The following is a 20,684-nucleotide window of genomic DNA, read 5'->3' on the forward strand; positions in this document are numbered from 1 at the left end:
ATGAAACAATTTTCCTGTCCAAGGCAACTTAGATGGTTGGTGGGAAGAATCTGGCCCACTGAGGTGAACCAGAGTGGAGTGTGGACCAGAGGCAAGCCATAGCCGAATCAGTAGCATTGGCTTCTAGAGTCTCAGTCCACTAATGGTAAGGGGGTCCCTTTGCTAGCACTGGGAGCAGGACTCTGTGGCACTGCCCATACACAGATCTGGGCCATGATCCTGAATCACAGTCCCAGGGGGAGGAGGAGTCGTAGCACATATTTGTTTACAGCTGCTGGGGAGTTGGAATCCTGGTCCTAGTTCTAGTAAAGATTGCCTATGGTTGCTCACAGAACAGAGCATAGGCCAAGAGGGTCATAAACACACCTCTCCTTAGACTGATTATGCTACCTTGGAAGAAGTAAAAATGTATAGATCCCCAGAACTAGCTCTGAGAGAAGCTACACAGTAAAATCTGTAGCATAAGACAGTGCCCCCTCCACCACAGGCACACAATCCAACTTTAACAGTTTTTTTTAAAATTAAAAGTCAAGAAAACCAACCCCAAAATAAAATGAATAAACAACAAAACAAAAACTCACCAAAGAAAATTATTATGGAGACAGGGAAAATCAAAGCGCAAATTTAGAAGAAGACAACAAAGTTAAAACTGTTAATCCAAAACCTCAAAGAACAATGTGTATTGATTTCAGGCCCAAAAAGAATTCCTTGAATAGCTCAAAAAGCATTTTAAAAGTCACATAAGAGAAGTAAAGGAAAAACTGTGAAGAGAAGTGAGAATAGTGAAAGAAAATAATGAAAAAAGAGTTGACAACTTGGTAAACAAAGAATAAAAAATGCTGAAGAAAACAACATCTTAAAAAACAGAATAGGCCAAATTGTAAAAGAGGTGCAAAAATCCACTGAAGAGAACTCTATAAAAACCAGAATTAGACAAATGGAAAAAAGATATTCAAAAATTCATTGAAGAGAAGAATTTCTTAAAAAGGAGATTGGCTAGATGGACACATGCACAAAAGTTCACTAAGGAAAATAATTTCTTAAAAATTAGAATTGGGCAAATGAAAGCTAATGTGAATCTTTAAGAAATAAAACATACAGTCAGTAAAAGAGCCTAGACATTATCTTGCAAGAAATTATCAAGGAATAATATATATTTTTTATATACTTTAGAACTAGAGGGCAAAATAGAAATGGAAAGAATCCATTAATTATCTCCTGAAAGAGATCCCAAAAGGAAAACTCTCTAGGAGCATTACAGACAAATCCCTCCTCCCCCACCCCAGTCAAGGAGAAAATATGGCAAGCAGCCAAAAAAAACCATTTCAATATCATGGAGGCACAGTCAGAATTAACACAAAATTTAGCAACTTCTACATTAAAAAATAGACAGCCTACAATATTTCTGGAGGGCAAAAGAGAATTAGAACCAAAAATCATTTGTCCAGCAAAACTAAATCTAATCCTTTTGGTGGTTGGGGGGGGGGAGGGGAATGAGCATTTTGTAAAATAGAGGCCTTTCAAGCATTCTTGATGAAAAGACTAGAGCTGAATATAAAATTTGACTCTCAAATACAAGACTCAATAGAAGCATAAAAAGGTAAACAGGGAAAAGAAATCATAAGGGATTAATAAGGTTTTATTATTCCCTATGTGGGAAGAGGCTACTTATAACTCCTAAGAACTTTGTCATTATTAAGACAATTAGAAAGAATATACATAGAAAAGAAGGTAAGAATTTGAGTTGAATATGATTGGATGATACTAAATAAATAAAATTAAGGGATGAGAAAGAGTAGGAGGGAGGGGGAAAGGAGAAGTAAAAGGGGGTAAATCATTTCACATGAAAGAGTTTTTATAGTCAAAGGAAAGATGGGGGAGATAGGGAAGAGAACACTTGAATCTTATTCTCATCAGAATTGAGTTAGAGAGAATAACATACATATTCAGTTGGATATAGAAATCTATCTTACCCTATAGGAAAGTAGAAGAGAAAGAGATTAAGGGCAGTGAGGAGTACTGATAGAAGGCAGTACAAATTGGGGGAGGAAGTGGTCGGAAGCAAAACACTTTTGAGGATGGACAGGATGAGAGAGAGAGAGAGAGAGAGAAGACACAGGAGTCAAAAGGATGGAAGGAAATTCATAATCAAAACTGAAAAATATTTACCAGTTTCTATAATAAAAGTTTCATTTCTTAAATACATAGAGAATGAGACTCTATAAGAAAACAAGCCATTCCCCAATTGATAAATGGTAAAGAATATGCACAGACCATTTTTAGATGAAGTAATCCATTATCTATAGTCATGTGAAAAAAATGCTCTAAATCACTATTAATCAGGGAAATGCAAATTAAAGCATCTCTGAGGTACTGTCTCACACCTGTCAGATTGGTTATTACAACAGAAAAGGAAACTAGCAATGTTGGAGAGGACATGGGAAAATTGAGACACTAAGGAACTGTTGAGGAAATTGGAAACTTATTTAGTTATTTTGCAGAGCAATTTTATAACTATTCCCAAAGGCCTATAAAATTGTAACACACTCTTTGACCCAGCAATACCACTACTAGGTCTGTGTCCCAAAGAGATAAAAAAACAAAACAAAAAGGAAAGGAAAGGACCTATATGCGCAAAAATATTTTTAATAGCTCCTTTTGTGGTGGCAAAGAATTGGAAAGTGAAGGCATACCCATTAATTGGAGAATGGCTGAAAAAGTAGTGGTATTGTAATGAAATTCTGTTGTGCTGTGAGAAATGATGAGTAAGATAACTTCGGAAAAATCTTGAAAGACTTACATGAACTAATGCAGAGGGAAGTGAGCAGAACCAGAAAAATATTGTGCTTGGCAACAGCAATATTGTATGATGTACAACTATGAATAATTTATCTTTTCTCAGCAATATAATGATCCAAAACAGTTCAAAAGGATTCTTGATGAAAAATGCTGTATATTTCCAGAGAAGTAACTGATGAAGTTCGAATCCAAACCAAAGCATACTACATTTCATTTTCTTCAGTTTATTTTATTTTATTTTTTGAGTTTTATTCCACCAAAGGATTAAAATGGAAAAATATTTTACCTGATTGAAAATGTGAAATCTGTATCATAGGAGAGGACAGGGAGAGAAGGAGGGAGGGAAAGAATTTAGGAATTAAAATTTTTTTAAAAAAGGAAGTTTAAGCTGTGTGACCCTGGGTAAGTCACTTGACCCCCATTGCCCACCCTTACCAATCTTCCACCTATGAGACAATACACCGAAGTACAAGGGTTTAAAAAAAAAGAAAGTTTAAAATTGTTTTTATATATAATTGGGGGAAAATAAAAATATTATTTAAAAAAATAGATGAATACAGATTAAAGCAACTCTGAGGATCTACCTTACAGCTATCAGGCAGATCATTATAACAAAAGATGAAAATGATAGTTATTGGAGGGACTGTGGGAAAATAAGCTCACTAGAGGAGCTATGAATTGATGCATCTAGTCTAGAAAGCATTTTCGAACTATGCCCAGAAAGTTATCAAGTTGTGCATGCTTTCACCATTCCATACTATTACTTCCCCTATGCCATAAAGAAATCAAAGAAAGAACTTTTAATATACGCAGAAATATTTATAGCAGTTCTTTTGTAATTGCTAAAATTGGAAACGAAGGGGCTGCCCTTTTTGGGGTGAGAAGATCAACAAATTATGGTATAAGAGTATCATTGTGCCATAAGAAATTATGAAAAGGATACTTTCTGAGAAAACTGTAAAAACTTTATAAACTAATACAAATCAAAGTTAACAGAACTTGAAGGATAATTTATCCAATGCTTCTATTAAAACAAAAACAACAACTTTGAAAGATGTTAGAACTCTTATTAAGGCGATGACAGATCACCAGCTCAGAAAATAGAAAGTGAGATATGCCACTTGCTTCAAGCCAGAGAGATGATGAACTTAAAATGTAAATATGACTAATATGGGAATTTGTCTGGAATATGCATCTTTATGATGAGAGTTATTGTTTTTCACTGGAAGGGTAGTAGAAGAGACATTATAAGTGCGTGTTTTTAGAACAGTCAAAATAAATAAATAAATTTTTGAAAGGGAAAAACAGAAATAAGCAGGGTTTATTTACTTATTTCCATAAAGAATTTGATATTATTTATTCATTAATTATTGTTTAAGAAATTTTGTGGAGGAAACTATGTGATGAATGGAAAATTTAAGTATTTAGGCATTTTGAAAAGAAATCTCATACTATCACCAATATGATATTGTAACTTAATGAAGAAAAATATTGTACCATTAAGAGTTAGTGTTGTATCACCCTGTACAGAAACATTTGACCAAAAATACTTAATAATCTTTATTAAAAGAAGGAATTGAAGCAATTTAACTTTATTTGCTGGTAAAAATTATTGTGTTATCTATATATACTTTTTTATTCAATTTTTTTTTGTCTGAAAATTACTTTCAAGTTATGTGCAGGTAGAGTGTTATCAACAGGGTTAGAAAATTTTCATTATGGCAACTTTTAACTTTGCACTGATCTGAAAGTTTATTGGATATTTATTAAGTTAAAACAGTCCTGAGATGAAACTTTATTATATGTTGTATAGTAGAGAGAAAATTTTCAAGTTTTTGTGTGGTGGTATGCTTGGAAATAAAATTGTATAATCTAGTCTAATGTCCCTGCTAATAATAAATGAGGTTTTTTGTTTGTTTGCTTGTTTTTTAGAACAGTCATCTTGTTGTCCCCCCCACTTTTTTTTTTAACCCTTAACTTGCTTCTTAGTATCCAAGTATTAGTTCCAAGGCATAAGTAAGTAAGTAAGGGCTGGGCAATGGGAGTTAATAAGTGACTTGCCCAAGGTCACCCAGCTAGGAGTGTCTGATGCCAGATTTGAACTTAGGACCTCCGGTCTCTAGTCTTGACTCTCAATCCACTGAACCACCCAACTGCCCTTCAATTCTTCCTTTTAAAAATTATTGACTTATAAAGCTAACTTGGAATATGAACCAGTAATATGTATGCCATTTTAATGTCTATACTCAACTGACCTGTGATATCAGATTGTTTAAATTGTCAACCCTATACTTGAAACTAATGAAGACTCAATCTATCAAAAGTATATCTCCCTCATTGTTCCCAAATCATCAATTAGCCTTCATAACAAGAGGAGAAGTAATACATTGTGTAGAGGACAGGCCTTGGAGTCAGGAAGATCTAGTTACAAGTCCTGTCTCTGACACAATTTGGCTGTGTGATGTTGAGCAAGTCTTAACATATAAGTGCTGCAGGCAACTCTCCAAAGATGATTAAGTCATAATCAAATTTCAAATCTGAGTCAGTGGAGGGAGTATTTCTGCCCTGAATTCCCCATAGCAATGAAATAACAAGGCGGGACTGAAAATATCAAACAAAATGCAAAGGAGCAAACATGTCACTGTAGAGTCCAAAAGAGCACTTTGTGTGTGCGGATGAATTGCCTAAATAATAATTGTCATCTAACTTTAAAATTTTTTAAAACTGGATTGCCAGAATGGGTACAATCCACTTACTCATTGCAACCTATTAAGGACATAATAGTCCCTATTCCTAGTTTGATGTTTCACTTGGGAGCTTTTGACTGTTACTGAAGAATCCATTATGTTATTAGAACAACTTGGGCATTGTTCAGGCTATTCCTAAAGCATGAGAGCCAGAGAAGGCGGCAATGAAAGTCACACTCCTCTTTTCTCCCTCACCCTTCATCTCAACCCCCTCCCCATATACTTATCTCTTCTTACCATATTTATTTTTCAGTATAGCTATCCTTTCCCCTTTTTGTTTGCCTCCTATTTCACTTTGGATGGCATGCATTTTTGTTCCTCATGACTTTTAAGTTTTTGATAACTTTTTTTCATTTAAGAAAAATTTTCAGAGTATTCAATGTGCTTTTTTTCTAGTCCCCTCTTTAATATAAGGGTTGGTATGTTTTGAAAATACAGGACCTAAAACTTTATGATTACTTAAAGACAAATTAGTCTTCAAACATCATATTTTTGGATGAATTAGTTTGAATTCAGTTTTTTCAGCCAAATAAGCCTTTGAGAATAAATTATAAAGTTAAATTAGAGACATTCTGGGATATCTTATCTTAATATTGTTGTCCTAGCAACTAAACTGGTATCTAACTTTTTTTGTGTTAAGTTGGAATTAGCATATTTTAATAATATCTAAGTTGATTATGATAAAATTATTATCTAACAAACCATAAGTAGAAATAGGTTTCATTCATTGTTAAATTGATTCTTTCATCCTGAAATTCATTGCCTTCTTGGCAATGTGGGGAATAATTCAATTTTTACTAGTTGTCTAAAGTTTAGCAAGAAGGAATCAGTTAAAAAAAAGTACCCATTATATACACTTGACTTGGATATGGAGTGGATAATTTATTCTCACTCAGCAAAAGGAATGCTCAGCATAGAATAGAATTCTATCATTAGAATAGAATTTAGTAACTAATCACAATTACTGCTACGATATGCTAAGAGGCTACTAATTAGGTAGAGGTGTCTCTCAGTTGATATTTGTTTTGGCCATATGTTCAATCAAATGCAAAGCCTGATTTTTTTTTTTTTTTAAACCCTTACCTTCTGTCTTTGAGTTAATACTGTGTATTGGCTCCAAGGCAGAAGAGTGGTAAGGGCTAGACAATGGGGGTTAAGTGACTTTCCCAGGGTCACACAACTAGGAAGTATCTGAGGTCAGTTTTGAACCTAGGACCTCCCATCTCTAGGCTTGGCTCTCAATCCACTGAGCTACCCAACTGCCCCCACAAAGCCTGATCTTTCTTGTGGTCTTTCCCTTTGAAGATGAATCTTTTCTAGATAAATACCTAATCCTGCTGTTTCTAGCCTCTACTGTAATTGCTCTGGGAAATACTACTCTTGTCACCAGAGCTTGAGGGTCTTCTAGGGCCTTCTCATGCCTATGTTGAATATTGAGGGGGAAAAGACACAAGAGACAAAGATTTGATCATACAAGACTTGCAGGCTGTGTGGCCTGGAGGTGCAGTGGATAAAATTGCCAGGCCTGAAGTCTGGAAGTCTCATCTTCCTAAGTTCCAATTCCACCTCAGACTACTTATTAGCAGTCAAACCCTGGACTAGTCACTTAATTCTGCCTCAGTTTCCTTATCTATAAAATGAGCTGGAGAAGGAAATGGCAGACCATTCTTGGATCTCTGCCAAGAATACCCTAAGTAGGGTCACAAAGAGTCAGACATGCCTGAAAATAACTAACAACAAATTTTGAGTTGTATGGGGTATTCGGGGGAGGCTAGCACCTCTGCTCTGAGGGCTGGTTGAGTCTTTTCTGGGCTACTTATCCACCTTTGGTGTCCACCTTTTACCCAGCTCCCCTGTGGCTCTAAGAAACATGGCATGAGCTATTGCCTCACCCTCCCAGAACAATCACAGCAAAGGGAGCTGAGCCAAGGAGAGGGCAACTGACAGACCTCCAAGCTGCTGATGTGTTGAAGGGATGTCTACCCCACGTAAGAAAAGATGCCCTCTGGTAGACAATGACTCCCAAGGGCCATGAAGGCAATGAAAGTCCTAACTGTTGTTTTGTCATTGGATTTCAGTGACTGGAAAAGAGAATGGGGCAGACAACTTTGTGCAAATTTGCCTTACTTAGAAAGGAGCTGAGCCAGAAGAACATTGTACACAGAGGCCGATACACTGTGGTAAAATAGAATGTAATGGACTTCTGTACTGGCAGCAATGCAATGACCCAGGACAATTCTGAGGAATTTATGTAAAAGAACGCTACCCACACTCAGAGGAAGAACTGCAGGAGTGGAAACACAGAAGAAAAACAACTGCTTGGACACATGGGTTGATGCAGACATGATTGGGGATGTAGACTCGAAACGACTACACCAATGTAACTTATCAATAATATTTAAAAAAGGTCTTGATCGATGATACATGTTAAAAACAGTGGAAATGCAGGTTGGCTATTGAGGGGGAGGGTGAAGGGGAAAGTAAAAACATAAATCATGAAACCATGGAAAATTTTTCTAAAAAAAGAAAATTTGCCTTTAATCTAAGTTAAGACATCACCTCTTCTGCTTCCCAAAGCTAAGATAGTGGAGTAAGGAGGAAATGCCCAGAGCTCAACCAAACAGCCACAAAAACAAAACAAAAAAAGTCAAAAAACAAAATCTGAAGTAGCAGAAACAACAAAAAACAGCCTGAACCATGTCTGTGCCAAAGACAACATCAAAGGAGAACAGGAAAGACATGTCTCACTAGGATAAGAGGGGAGAATAATCCAGCACACATGGCACATGGGGTCACCAACACTAGGGAGGAGCAGAATCCAAGTCAAGGCAGCAAGCATTTAGCACCCAAGGGAGCCAGAAGCCAGGGGAGTGGAGTCCAGCTCAACCCAGCAAGCAGGCAATACCTGTGAGAACCAGCAGTAAGGGTAGGGGAATCCAGTTTGGTTCAGCACAGATAGCATCTAGACAGAGGAATTTGCAGTCTTCCCACAGAGAACCAGTCAGGCTAACCCCTTGAAGTTCACATTGCAGGAACCAAAGGTAGCCAGGCTGCCTCCGTAATAGATGCCAATGCAAGCTTGGGACAGTATTCTGTTCACCACAGAAATAGAGATGAACTTCAACATATAGGCAAGGTCAAAAAAAAATGCTGGACAAATGAGCAAAAATGAAAAACTAGAAAACTACTTTAGCAATAGGGGAAATCAAAATGCAAACTCATAAGAGGAAAAACAATGCCAAAATGCAAAGATGTGCAGCCTCAAAAGAAAGGAGGGATCTGAAAAAAAAAGTAGAAGAAATATTGGGAAAAGAAATGAAAGAGTCAGTAGCTTGGAAAAAATTTACTTAAAAATAAAATCTATCCAAAAACTAGAATTGCCCAAATGGAAAAGGAGGCCCAAAAATTCACTGAAGAAGAGAACTTAAAAAATGGAATTGACTAAATTGAAAAGGAAATACAGTAAATCAATAAAGAAAACTCAAAAATCAGAATTGGGCCATGAAATCTTGTCAAAACAATGAAAAAAGTAGAAGAAAATCCGAAATATCTCACAGTAAAAATAACTGATGTGGAAAATAGATATAAGAAAAACCATCTAAAATCATTGGACTCTCTGAAAACCATTATCAAAAAAAAAGATCTTGGACACCATATTATAAAAAGTCATCAGGGAAAAATTTTGATATTCTTGTACAAGAGAGGAAAATAGAGTCAATAGACAGAATATATAGAAAGAATCCACCAATCATCTCCTGAAGGAGATCCCAAATCAAAAATTTTCAAGACAGTTATAATCAAGTTCTAGAACTCCCAGGTCAGGGAGAAAATATTGAAAGCAGCCAGGAAGAAAACTATAGGCTAATTTTCCTAATGAATATTGGTGCATAAATTTTAAATAAAATCAAAGAGATTACATCAATATATCACGAGGACCATACACTATGACCAGGTGAGTTTTATACCAGAGATGGTTCAATATTAGAAAAACTGTTGCATAATTGACCATATCAATAACAAAACCCACAAAAACCATGTGATTATCTGAATAGATGCAGAAAAAAACTTTTGACAAAACACAACATTCATTCCTGTTAAAAACATTAAAAACACTTTAATAAATGGAGATTTCCTTAAATTATAAGTAGCATCTATCTAAATCTATTAGAAAGCATTATCTGTAATCGAGATAAGCTTGGCGCCTTCCTGGTAAGATCAAGGGTGAGACAAGGTTTCCCATTATCACCATTTCTATTCAATATTGTACTAGAAATGCTAGCTAGAACAGTATAAGAAGAAACAGAAATTGAAAAAATTAGAATAGACAATAAGGAAACAAAATTACCATTACTACCATACTACCAATAAAGTCCAACAACTGCAAGAGAAAGAAAGAGAAATTCTTTTCAAAATAACTGTGGACAATAGAAAATACCAAATCAAACCCAGAAACTACATGAATACAGTTATAAAGTGCTCTTCACACAAATAAAGTCAGATCTAAACAATTGGAAAAACCTTAAGTGCTCATGGGTATGCTGAGCCAGTATAATAAAAACGACAGTTCTGCCTAAATTTACCTGTTTAGTGCCATACCAACCCAAACTACCAAAATAAAATTCATAGAGGTAGAAAAAGAATAATAAAATTCATGTGGACAAGCAGAAGTTTAAGAATATTAAGAGAATTGATAAAAAAGAAATATGAAAGAAGGTGGTCTAGCCATACCAAACCATATTACTACAAAATAGTAACCATCAAAACTAGTATTGGCTAAGAAAAAGTAGTTGATCAATGGAATAGATTAGGTACTCATCACATAATAGTAAATTATCATAATAACCTAGAATTTGAAGAACCTAAAGATCCAGGATTTTGGGAGATGAACTCACTATTTGACAAAATCTCCTGGAAAAACTGAAAACAGGCAAAAGCTAGGCATTGACTGACACCTCACACCATATATGAAGATACATTAAAGTAGATACATGATTTAGAAATAAAGAGTGATACTGTAAGCAAATTAGGAGAGCACAGAATAGTCTATTTCTCAGACCTATGGATAAGGAAATAATTTGTGACCAAATGAGAGAAAGCATTAAGCATTGTAAAATGGATAATTTTGATTACAAAAGTTTTTGCAGAACAAAAGCAATATAACCATGATTAGGTAAAAATATATTTATACTAGTGTCTCTGACAAAGGCCTCATTTCTCAAATATATAGAAAACTGAGTCAAATGTGTAAGAATACAAGTCATTACCAATTGATAAATAGGAAATGAATAAACCATCCTCAGATGATATATAGTCTATATATATCATCAGATATATATGTATTTATATTTATATGTATATGTATATAAAACGTCAGAGGTGTTTTAATTTTCATTTCCCTAACAAATAGTGATTTGTAGCATTTATATATATATATATATATATATATATATATATATATATATATATATAATTTTCATTTCCCTAACAAATAGTGATTTGTAGCATGCTACAAATCACTATTTGTTAGGGAAATGAAAATTAAAACATCTCTGATGTGCCACCTCAAACCTATTAGATTGACTAATATTATTAAAANTTTTTTTTTATCTCTTTGGGATACAGACCGAGTAATGGTATTGCTGGGACAAAAGGTATGCAGTTTTTATAACCTTCTCGGCTGGTTCAAGATTACTCTCCATAATGGATGGATCAGTTTACAACTCTACCAACAATGTATTAGCATCCCATTTTTCTCACATCCCCTTCAACATTTATCATTTTCCTTTTTAATAATATTAGTCAATCTAATAGGTTTGAGGTGGCACATCAGAGATGTTTTAATTTTCATTTCCCTAACAAATAGTGATTTGTAGCATGCTACAAATCACTATTTGTTAGGGAAATGAAAATTAAAACATCTCTGATGTGCCACCTCAAACCTATTAGATTGACTAATATTATTAAAAAGGAAAATGATAAATGTTGAAGGGGATGTGAGAAAAATGGGATGCTAATACATTGTTGGTAGAGTTGTAAACTGATCCATCCATTATGGAGAGTAATCTTGAACCAGCCGAGAAGGTTATAAAAACTGCATACCTTTTGTCCCAGCAATACCATTACTCGGTCTGTATCCCAAAGAGATAAAAAAAAAGGGGGAAAAGGACCTACTTGTAGAAAAATATTCATAGCAACTCTTTTTATGGTGGCAAACAATTGGAAATTGAGAGACTGTCCATCAGTTGGTGACTGGATGAATAAGTTGTGGCATATGTTGGTAATGGGATACTATTGTGTTATAATAATAAGGAATAAAGCAATTTCAGAAAAACCTGAAAAGGCTTATGTGAACTGATCCAAAATAAGGTGATCAGAAGCAGAAGACTGTACATAGTAACAGCAAAAGTGTACTATGCTCAACTGTGAGTGATATAAGTATTATTTGCAATACAAGGGTCTAAGAGACTTATGATGAAAAATTCTATCCACTGCCATATGTGAGAGGGAGATTTTGGGAAAGAGAGACAAGTAGCAAAGGGAAATGAATTTGGTGAAACTAGAGACAGGAGAAACCCCATTGGAATTTGGAAGGAGGGAGTCTGGAAACTAACTGCCAGCCAGAGGGGAGTTGGTTCAGGTCTTTGAAGCCAGAGCCATCTCGCAGATGCAGCTCTGACCTCCTGTGGATTTCCAATCCATTCCTGTGAGCTGTTTATACCACAACCTGGAAGCTGCTGAAGGATTTAACTCTGTAAACTCTATAAGAAGATCCAAACTGAGAGGAAGCAGATTGAACTGCCATGGTTGCCTCAGGGAGGATTTCCTCTCTGGGGTGGACCCAATCACTTCTGACTCCAGTTGTCCAGGCTACTCAATCTATAGTTTAAGACTCAGAAACCTGTGTGGGTTTTAGCTTAGAATTAGATAGATAGCAGTGGAACTTTTAGGTAGAAAGTAAAGTTTTCTATCCTGGCCCAGGATAGAAAAGACTTTGTGGAAAAGTCAATTTGGGCCCTTAAGGTAGATATTTCAGTGATAAGGACTCACCTACAATCCATTCACCTAATTACCTTTCCTGTTAATTCCTCATAGTTCTAGTATGCAGTTAGATTTGAGCATTGCCATCTTTGCTCTTTGTCATGATTGGGGATGTAGAATCGAAACTACCACACCAATGCAACTACCAACAATTTGGAAATAGGTCTTGATCAATGACACATGATAAAACCAGTGGAAATGCACATCGGCTATGGGGGGTAAAGGGGAAAGTAAGAACATGAATCATATAACCATGTTAACTTTTCTAAAAAATAAAAATTATTAAATGTTAAAAAAAAATAAAAATAAAAAAGAGATAGCCCTGTCAGGCTGGGTTACCTCAAATCACAGTTGCCCGTTTATTTAAACTAAACAGGATCTCTCTTCACATAACACATAGAAGGAACTGATCTGATGTGTATTAGAGCATACCATTTTCACTTTATTTCCTTCATTAGTTTTCTCTTGAATGTGCATTATGTCTTCTTTCATAACATAACAAATATGGAACTATGTTTACATGATAGTATATGTATAATGTATATCAGACATTTCTTACTTGCTGTCTCAGGAAGGGAGGATTAAAGCCATGCAGGGAAAGTATTTGGATCAAAAACTGTCAGAAAAAAATGTTAAAAATTGGTTCTACATGTAACTGGGAAAAATCCGACAAAATATTACTGGGGAAAAAGACATTATCCTATGACATCATCGGTCCTCTTTGAAATGAAGGATGTATAGCAATTTATTTGGCATATATAGTATAAGGAGACTAAGAAGGTGAGGGGAGACTGATAAATGGCTTTCAACACCAAACAGGATTTTATATTTGATAAGGAGCCACTTGGGTTTGCCTAAGAGGAGGGATGCCATTGTCACACCTGGGAATCAAAAATTACTTTGATAGTTGAGTGGAGAGTGAACTGGAGTGGTGAGTGACTTGTGGCAGCCTACTGTCTTAATCCTGAAATGAAAGTGTCATATAAGAGAAGGGGGCCAGATATAAGGAATGTTATAAGGTAAAATGGAAGTACCTCAGCAATTGATTGGATCTGGGGGAATGAGAAAAGTAAAGAGATGAGGATGACTCCTGGGTTGTGAGACAGGGTGATTGGGAAGGTGGTACCTTCAGCAGTAATAGGAAAGTTTGGAGGTAGTAGAGATGATTTGGGGGAGGGAATGATGAGTTCATTTTATATTTTATTGAGTTTAATATGTCTATTGGACATCTTATTTGAGATGTCTGAAAAGTAATTTGAGACATGTGACTGGAGGTCAGGAGAGGTTTAAGAGGTGTATAAATAGATTTGACAATCATCAATTTAGACAGGATAATTCTTCAACTCTGTTCAGCAGTAAGTAAGGCAAGAGAATGTAGTTGGTAGAGTAATTCAAAGTAAGGGACTTAACAAGGCATAAGCTCTGTGAGGGCAAAGGAGTGAGGTCAAATATAAAGTTGAACTAGATGTCTAGATTGAGAAGGGAGGAAAGTATGGATAAGAGTGTAGAGCTTATTCTAAGAATCAAGAATAGTTTCAGGAGAAAGCACAGGGAGAGATTGAAAGATAGAATACTTATTGTAAGATAAAGGAATTCAGAATTTGTAATATCAGGGGTGTGACCATTCCCTTTTGGCTGTGCAGGTGGAGGAGTGGAGGGCTAGGTCTTGGGAGATGAAAAGATTAAGCCCCTGGATGATTAATTTTATCTCTTTGCAAAGGACTGGAGAGGAAAGTTGTAAGCCAGTTATCAACCTTATTGAGAGGGGAAGGAGAATGACTAAGGAGCCAGTAGATCTGAATTAAGTGATAAATTTAGATAGACAATGTCAAAAGAGAATAGGTGGCTGAGTAACAGCAATTGAGGGAGTTTGAGTATTCTGGAAAATAAGGAATATTCTGAGTCCTCTGTGGGAATGGTGATTTGGAATGAAGAGAGTTATGAGAGAGAATGCATTTAGTACTGAAAATGATGTTCAGGGATGCAGTATCAACCAGGAGGAGTTAGGCCTCATGAGTGTCAAAAGATGGAAAGAACATTAAGTTTCCTAAAAAGAAGGGAAATTTGTTAATTACAGAGCAATAGTCATGGTGGGCATCACAGAAAGAATGAATATATATGAAATTGGATATTGGAGGGGTGGTATTGAAGTGGATAGGGATGAGAGTTTACAGTATCAGGTGGGAAGGGGAATGGAAACAGAGGTTTAATATCCACTAAATACTTTTTCTAGCAAAGAACTGGCAACAAAGTAAATGCCCATTGATAAATGCTTGATTAACTCATTGAGTCTTAACAAATCGTTGTGTATGACTGTAATGGAAAATGACAATACCTTAAGAAATTAGGAAAAGGAAGAATTCAGAGAAGGATTAGAATATGTGAGTGAATTAATAGTGTCAGCCTTAAAACCAATCAAGTGTACAAGGCTCTAGCAAAGATGTTTATTTCCACTGAGAAAATTCAGAAGCATACATGTTTGGGGAGAGTTGAATAGACTCAAGCTCCCCTGCTCCCCCAGAAAAAAGACTAGAAGAAGTACAGGCCTATATAGTATTTGAGGGAAAAGGGGAGAGGGATCCTTTTTTTTTTCATTTAAATATTTTATTTTTTTAGAAAAATTTTCCATGGTTACATGATTCACGTTTTTACTTTCTGCTTCACCCCACCTTCACCTCCCCCATATCCAATGCACATTTCCACTAGTTTTAACATGTGTCATCAATCAAGACTTATTTACATATTATTGATAGTTGCATTGGTGTGGTCGTTTTGAGTTTACATCCCCAATTATGTCTGCATCAAACCATGTGTTCAAGGGGTTGTTTTTTCTTCTATGTTTTCACTCCTGTAGTTCTTCCTCTGAATGTAGGTAGCGTTCTTTTCCATAAATCCCTCAGAATTGTCCTGGGTCATTGCATTGCTGCCAGTACAGAAGTCCATTACATTCTATTTTACCACAGTGTATTGGCCTCTGTGTACAATGTTCTCCTGGTTCTGCTCCTTTCTAAGTAAGGCAAATTTGCACAAAGTTGTCTGCCCCATTCTCTCTTCCAGTCACTGAAGTCCAATGACAAGACAACAGTTAGGATTTCATTGCCTTCATGGCCCTTGGGAGTCATTGTCTACCAGAGGGCATCTTTTCTTACGTGGGGTAGACATCCCTTCAACACATCAGCAGCTTGGAGGTCTGTCAGTTGCCCTCTCCTTGGCTCACCTCCCTTTGCTGGGATCGTTCTAGGAGGGTGGGATCTTAAGTCTTGTTGCTCTCAGGAGCAGGCCCTGGTGATCCCAGGTAGCTGCCAAGAACTTAATGAATGCCCCCAAACTTGCTCTAACTCTTGTGTGCTGGCTTTGGCACTGTAAGTGGTGTGGGGGAGAGGGGGTTGCTCAGCTCGTGTTTTAGTGAGATCTATTTCACCCCCTTATAACATGGAAATGCCCCAATCCCATGTACCTTCAACACTGTGCCCTGTTGTGGGGTCCCTTCGTTCGTCTGGATTTGTTTTTGTGTCCTCTTGAGGAGTCCTATATATGTGGGTTAGGAGAGGTTAAACAGCTGCTTCTACTCTGCTGGCATTTTAACCCAGAATCCTAGGGTCCTCTTTCTGAGAGGGGTCTTTTAGAATTAGGTAATGTGGAAAATTTTTCTATCCAGCCCAAGAAATAGTCTGTCAAGTCTTTTGGAATATACTAGGATGTATTGTTCAGGGCATGCTGATTTTTTTGGACTAGAACATTACAAAGTTATTTCCAGGCATACCAGTCCATTCCATACTCACCATTCCATAATTTTGATATTCCAAAGTCATTATATATATCACAAATTTATATATCACAAAAGCCATTAGAAATTTGTTAACTCTTAAGAGAAATACACAATGACTGCAACAAGTTGAAATAACAAAGGAAACAACATTCTTTTTAATTATAATTATCTATATAATAGTAATATAATAATTCTTTGTAATTATAATGCCCAAGCTTCTAGAAGGAAAATGGAGAGAATGTATCTTTTCTTTATTAGAGAGATGGAGCACTAGGGGTGTGGAGTATTATTACATTTACTATCGAATTGCATTAATGTATCAGCTTTCTGCTAAATAATTCCTTCCTTCCTTCCCTCCCTCCCTCCCTCCCTCTCTTTCTCCTTTCTTCCTTCCTTTCCTTCCTTCTTTTCCCTTTCTTCCCTTCCCTTCCTTCCTTTCCTTCCTTCTTCCCTTCCCTTCCTTCCTTCTTTCCTTTCCTTCCTCCTTCTCTTCCTCTCTCTCCTCCCTCCCTATGTTCTAAGGGATGACAGAGGAAAGTATTCATAGATGAGAGTGATGTTAAAAGAAAGGCTATCAATAAACACTTAAAATAAGTTAGAGAGAGACAGGGATTTATACCACCACATAAAGATGTGTGATATCTAATATTGCCCTGAAATGGGATGGAGAGAGGAGAACATGAAGCAACTATTTCTGAAGTAAATGAGAGAAGACATAGAGGCAAATTTCATCAATTTCCCAGCTTCACTTTTTTTTTTTTTTGCTTAGACCCTGTCCCTCAAAAGAATATGAAGGAATAATTTTATTGTATAAAGAGATAACTGGACTGAGTACATTTTTATACCTAATTCAAGAAAAGCATTCTTCTAGAATTTGTACTGTTTTTTGGTGATTACTTCCATTGAATTTATTATATATTTTTTATACTTTTTTGATGGATTGGTAAGCCAGTCTTCAAATACCATGGAATCATTAGTCATCTAAAATTAAAATTAATCTTAATTTAGATTTAAATTCATTTAGGATTTTTTATTTCAAGCATTAAAATAGGTCATAATAACATTTTTAAGGTGTCCTTTATAGTTAATAAAGGGTAAAGTCATGGATTTTGAGTTGTATATACACATATTTCATACCATCTTAAACATTTTTGTACAAAGTGTATGAGATTCTTTTTGTTGCTTTAACTTTGCTTTTCAAAAGTCAGAGGTATTTTAACATAAGTAGTGTCTTGCCATTTGTACATTATAATTACATAATTTAGTAATAAGTGACAGTGATATTTATATAATTAATATAGTATATAATTAAAAATTGTAATTAAAACACATTTATTAAACCCCAGGCAAACTTAATTACATAAATTAAAGACAATTTTGGTTAATTTAGGTATGATAGTGTAACTGACCATGATTGTGTTACTCTAGCCTGCCATATTTCTTTCTACTTTTATTTAGTTGTACTGCCTCTCCTGACAGCTAAACACAAGACCCAGAGCTACAAAAGTCTAACCATTTTATTTGTATGTTTGCTTTTCACAGAATTCGACCACAGCTCGCAAAAGAAAAAATTGAAGGATGCCATATTTGTACTTCTGTCACGCCGGGTGAACCTCAAGTGTTTCTAGGGAAAGATAAAGCTTTTACCTTTGATTATGTATTTGATATTGAATCCCAGCAAGAACAGATCTACACACAATGTATAGAAAAACTAATTGAAGGTTGTTTTGAGGGCTACAATGCTACAGTTTTTGCTTATGGACAAGTAAGTGCTAAATTATGAATAAATGGTAGAAAATAGGTGAATCTATTCCTTAACAGAAGTGCTGATTTAGTAGCATTTTTTTTTTGCTATTTTTGGCATTATCTAAAACTATATCTTTACTTTTTGACAAGTTTATTAATTTCCTTTTTTTAATATTTAGACTGGAGCTGGCAAAACATACACTATGGGAACAGGATTTGATGTCAATATCATTGAAGAAGAACAGGGTATTATTTCTCGGGCTGTTAAACATCTTTTTAAATGTATTGAAGAAAAAAAAGAAATTGCTATTAAAAATGGAGTCCCACCCCCAGATTTTAAAGTTAATTCTCAATTCTTAGAGGTAATATTTGATTATTTTCTTTTCTTTTTAAAAATGTTGTCTTCAGTTAAGTGGTTCAGAAAGAATTGTTTTCATATCTTATGATAGTTAAAAACAATGAAATAACATTGATTCTGTTTTTAAAACATTTATTCTTTTTAAAAATAGTAATGATTTAAAAAATTGTACTTGAAAGAGGTATTTCTTTTTTTCCTGCTTTTACTTTATTTTTTTTAAGCACTTAAATTCTGTCTCAGATTCAATACTTTGTTCCAAGGCAGAAGAGTGGTAAGGGCTAGGCAATGGGAGGTAAGTGTTTTGACCAGGGTCCCACAGCTAAGCAGTATCTGAGGCCAAATTTGAACCTAGGACCTATTGACTCTAGGCCCAGCTTTCAATCCACTGAGCCACTTAGTTGTCTCCTTTTCCCTGCTTTTAAAAAATAATATTAAAACAATTTTGAGTTCCAAATTTTCTCGCTCCTTCCAACTCCTCCCCAGCCTATTGGGAAGATGGGCAATATGATATTAATTATACATGTGAAGTCTTGTAAAACATTTCCTGGTTAGCCATGTTGCCCCTCTCCTCCCAAAAAAGAAGCAAGAAAATATGAAAAAAGTATACTTTAGTCTGCACTCACAGTTCATCAGTTCTCTCTGGAAGCAGACAGCATCTTTCATCATGAGTTGAAAGAGCCTTTTCTTTGTGTTTACTAAATATATGCATATGTTACTGTGCTACTTTCAAATATTTCACATCTTTTGTGAAAACCATATATTTGTACTTTATTTTGTATATTGATACATTCTTTGACCTGAATGTCAAACTCATTATAAATTTACTAATAAACTCATAATAATGGAACTAATAAATAAAAAACTTGATTAATGTTTATACCAGGCAAGAATTAGCACTGTTAATTTCAGAATCTTCTCCTTTAAAACTATAATATAATGTCTAGTAATTTAATCACAGTAGTCATCTAAACAAAAGAGGAGAGAATGTGAAGGAGTAGTTGACATTTGAACCTCACAGTCTTCTGAACTGCTCAAGGAAAGAAGAATATGCATAAATACATGGATAGTTGGATAAAGAAATCCATTTCATTCAAAAGGAAAATAGCAGGAAAAGGAAGAAGAAAAACAGGAGGGTTAGAGGGAGGGTATGTTAAAGGAGGAAATAGCTTTAAGCAAAACAAATTCTAAGGATGTATAAAATTTTAGCTCTTTGGCTATAGCAAGGAATGGGAATCTGAGGGGGCATCTAGAAACTGAGGAATGGCTGAACAAATTAAGGTATATAAATGTGATGGAATAATATTTTGCTGTAAGAAATGTTGAAGGGGATAACATTTAGAGAAACCTAAGAAGATTTGTATGAACTGATGCATAATAAAGTGAACAGAGCCAGGAGAACAATTTGATAATGTAGTAAATCAAAAACAGTGATATTATAGTAAAGTCAAACAATTTGGAAAGATTTATGAACTCTGGTAAGAATAGATATGTCATCATTTTAGAAGATATGATGAAATATATTGCCCATCTACTAATATAAAAGTACTATATTCAGAATGCAGAATGAGACATTTTGGGGAACATGGTCAATTTTAGTATTTCTTTTGAATAGCATATTTAATCACTGATGCTATGATCATTATATTCAACATATTTTTTTATAGCTTTCAGAGATGCTTATTTTCAGTGTTGTCTCTTCAGTGTTCTTGTGATTCTGCTCTTATCATTCTTCATTAATTTATTATTTTTTTTTAAACCCTTGTACTTCGGTGTATTGTCTCATAGGTGGAAGATTGGTAAGGGTGGGCAATGGGGGTCAAGTGACTTGCCCAGGGTCACACAGCTGGGAAGTGGCTGAGGCCAGGTTTGAACCTAGGACCTCCTGTCTCTAGGCCTGACTCTCACTCCACTGAGCTACCCAGCTGCCCCTTCATTAATTTATAAAAGTATTTGAGTCTTCATTTTTACAGTTTTGATGTGATAATTTTTTCTTCTTTTTAATCAACTTAACAGTTTTTAAATAGCACATAGTTTTATTTATCAACTCAGTGGAGGAAAGGCAGCTAGGTAGCATAGTGGATAGAGTGTTAGGCCTAGCATCAGAAGATCTGAAATCCAATCCAGCCTCAGACACTTATTGGTTGTATGACTCTGGGTAGAATCACTTAACCTCTTTGCTTCAGTTTCCCCATTTATAAAATGAGGCTATGAATAGCAACTATGTCCC

General features: G+C 35.3%; 1 protein-coding gene across 4 annotated transcripts in view; it reads left to right on the forward strand.

The window, feature by feature from the left end:
- KIF21A (kinesin family member 21A) overlaps nucleotides 1–20,684 on the forward strand; it is a 160,659-nt gene that overhangs the window by 40,649 nt on the left and 99,326 nt on the right. For all 4 annotated transcript variants that reach the window (XM_044677890.1, XM_044677889.1, XM_044677891.1 and 1 more), the window contains exons 2-3: nucleotides 17,896–18,118; nucleotides 18,279–18,461. In XM_044677890.1, coding sequence (XP_044533825.1) covers nucleotides 17,896–18,118; nucleotides 18,279–18,461 — 406 coding nt within the window. The remainder of the gene's footprint in view (nucleotides 1–17,895; nucleotides 18,119–18,278; nucleotides 18,462–20,684) is intronic.

This window comes from Gracilinanus agilis, chromosome 5 (genome assembly GCF_016433145.1).
Source record: "Gracilinanus agilis isolate LMUSP501 chromosome 5, AgileGrace, whole genome shotgun sequence".
Classification (NCBI taxonomy): Eukaryota; Metazoa; Chordata; class Mammalia; order Didelphimorphia; family Didelphidae; genus Gracilinanus; species Gracilinanus agilis.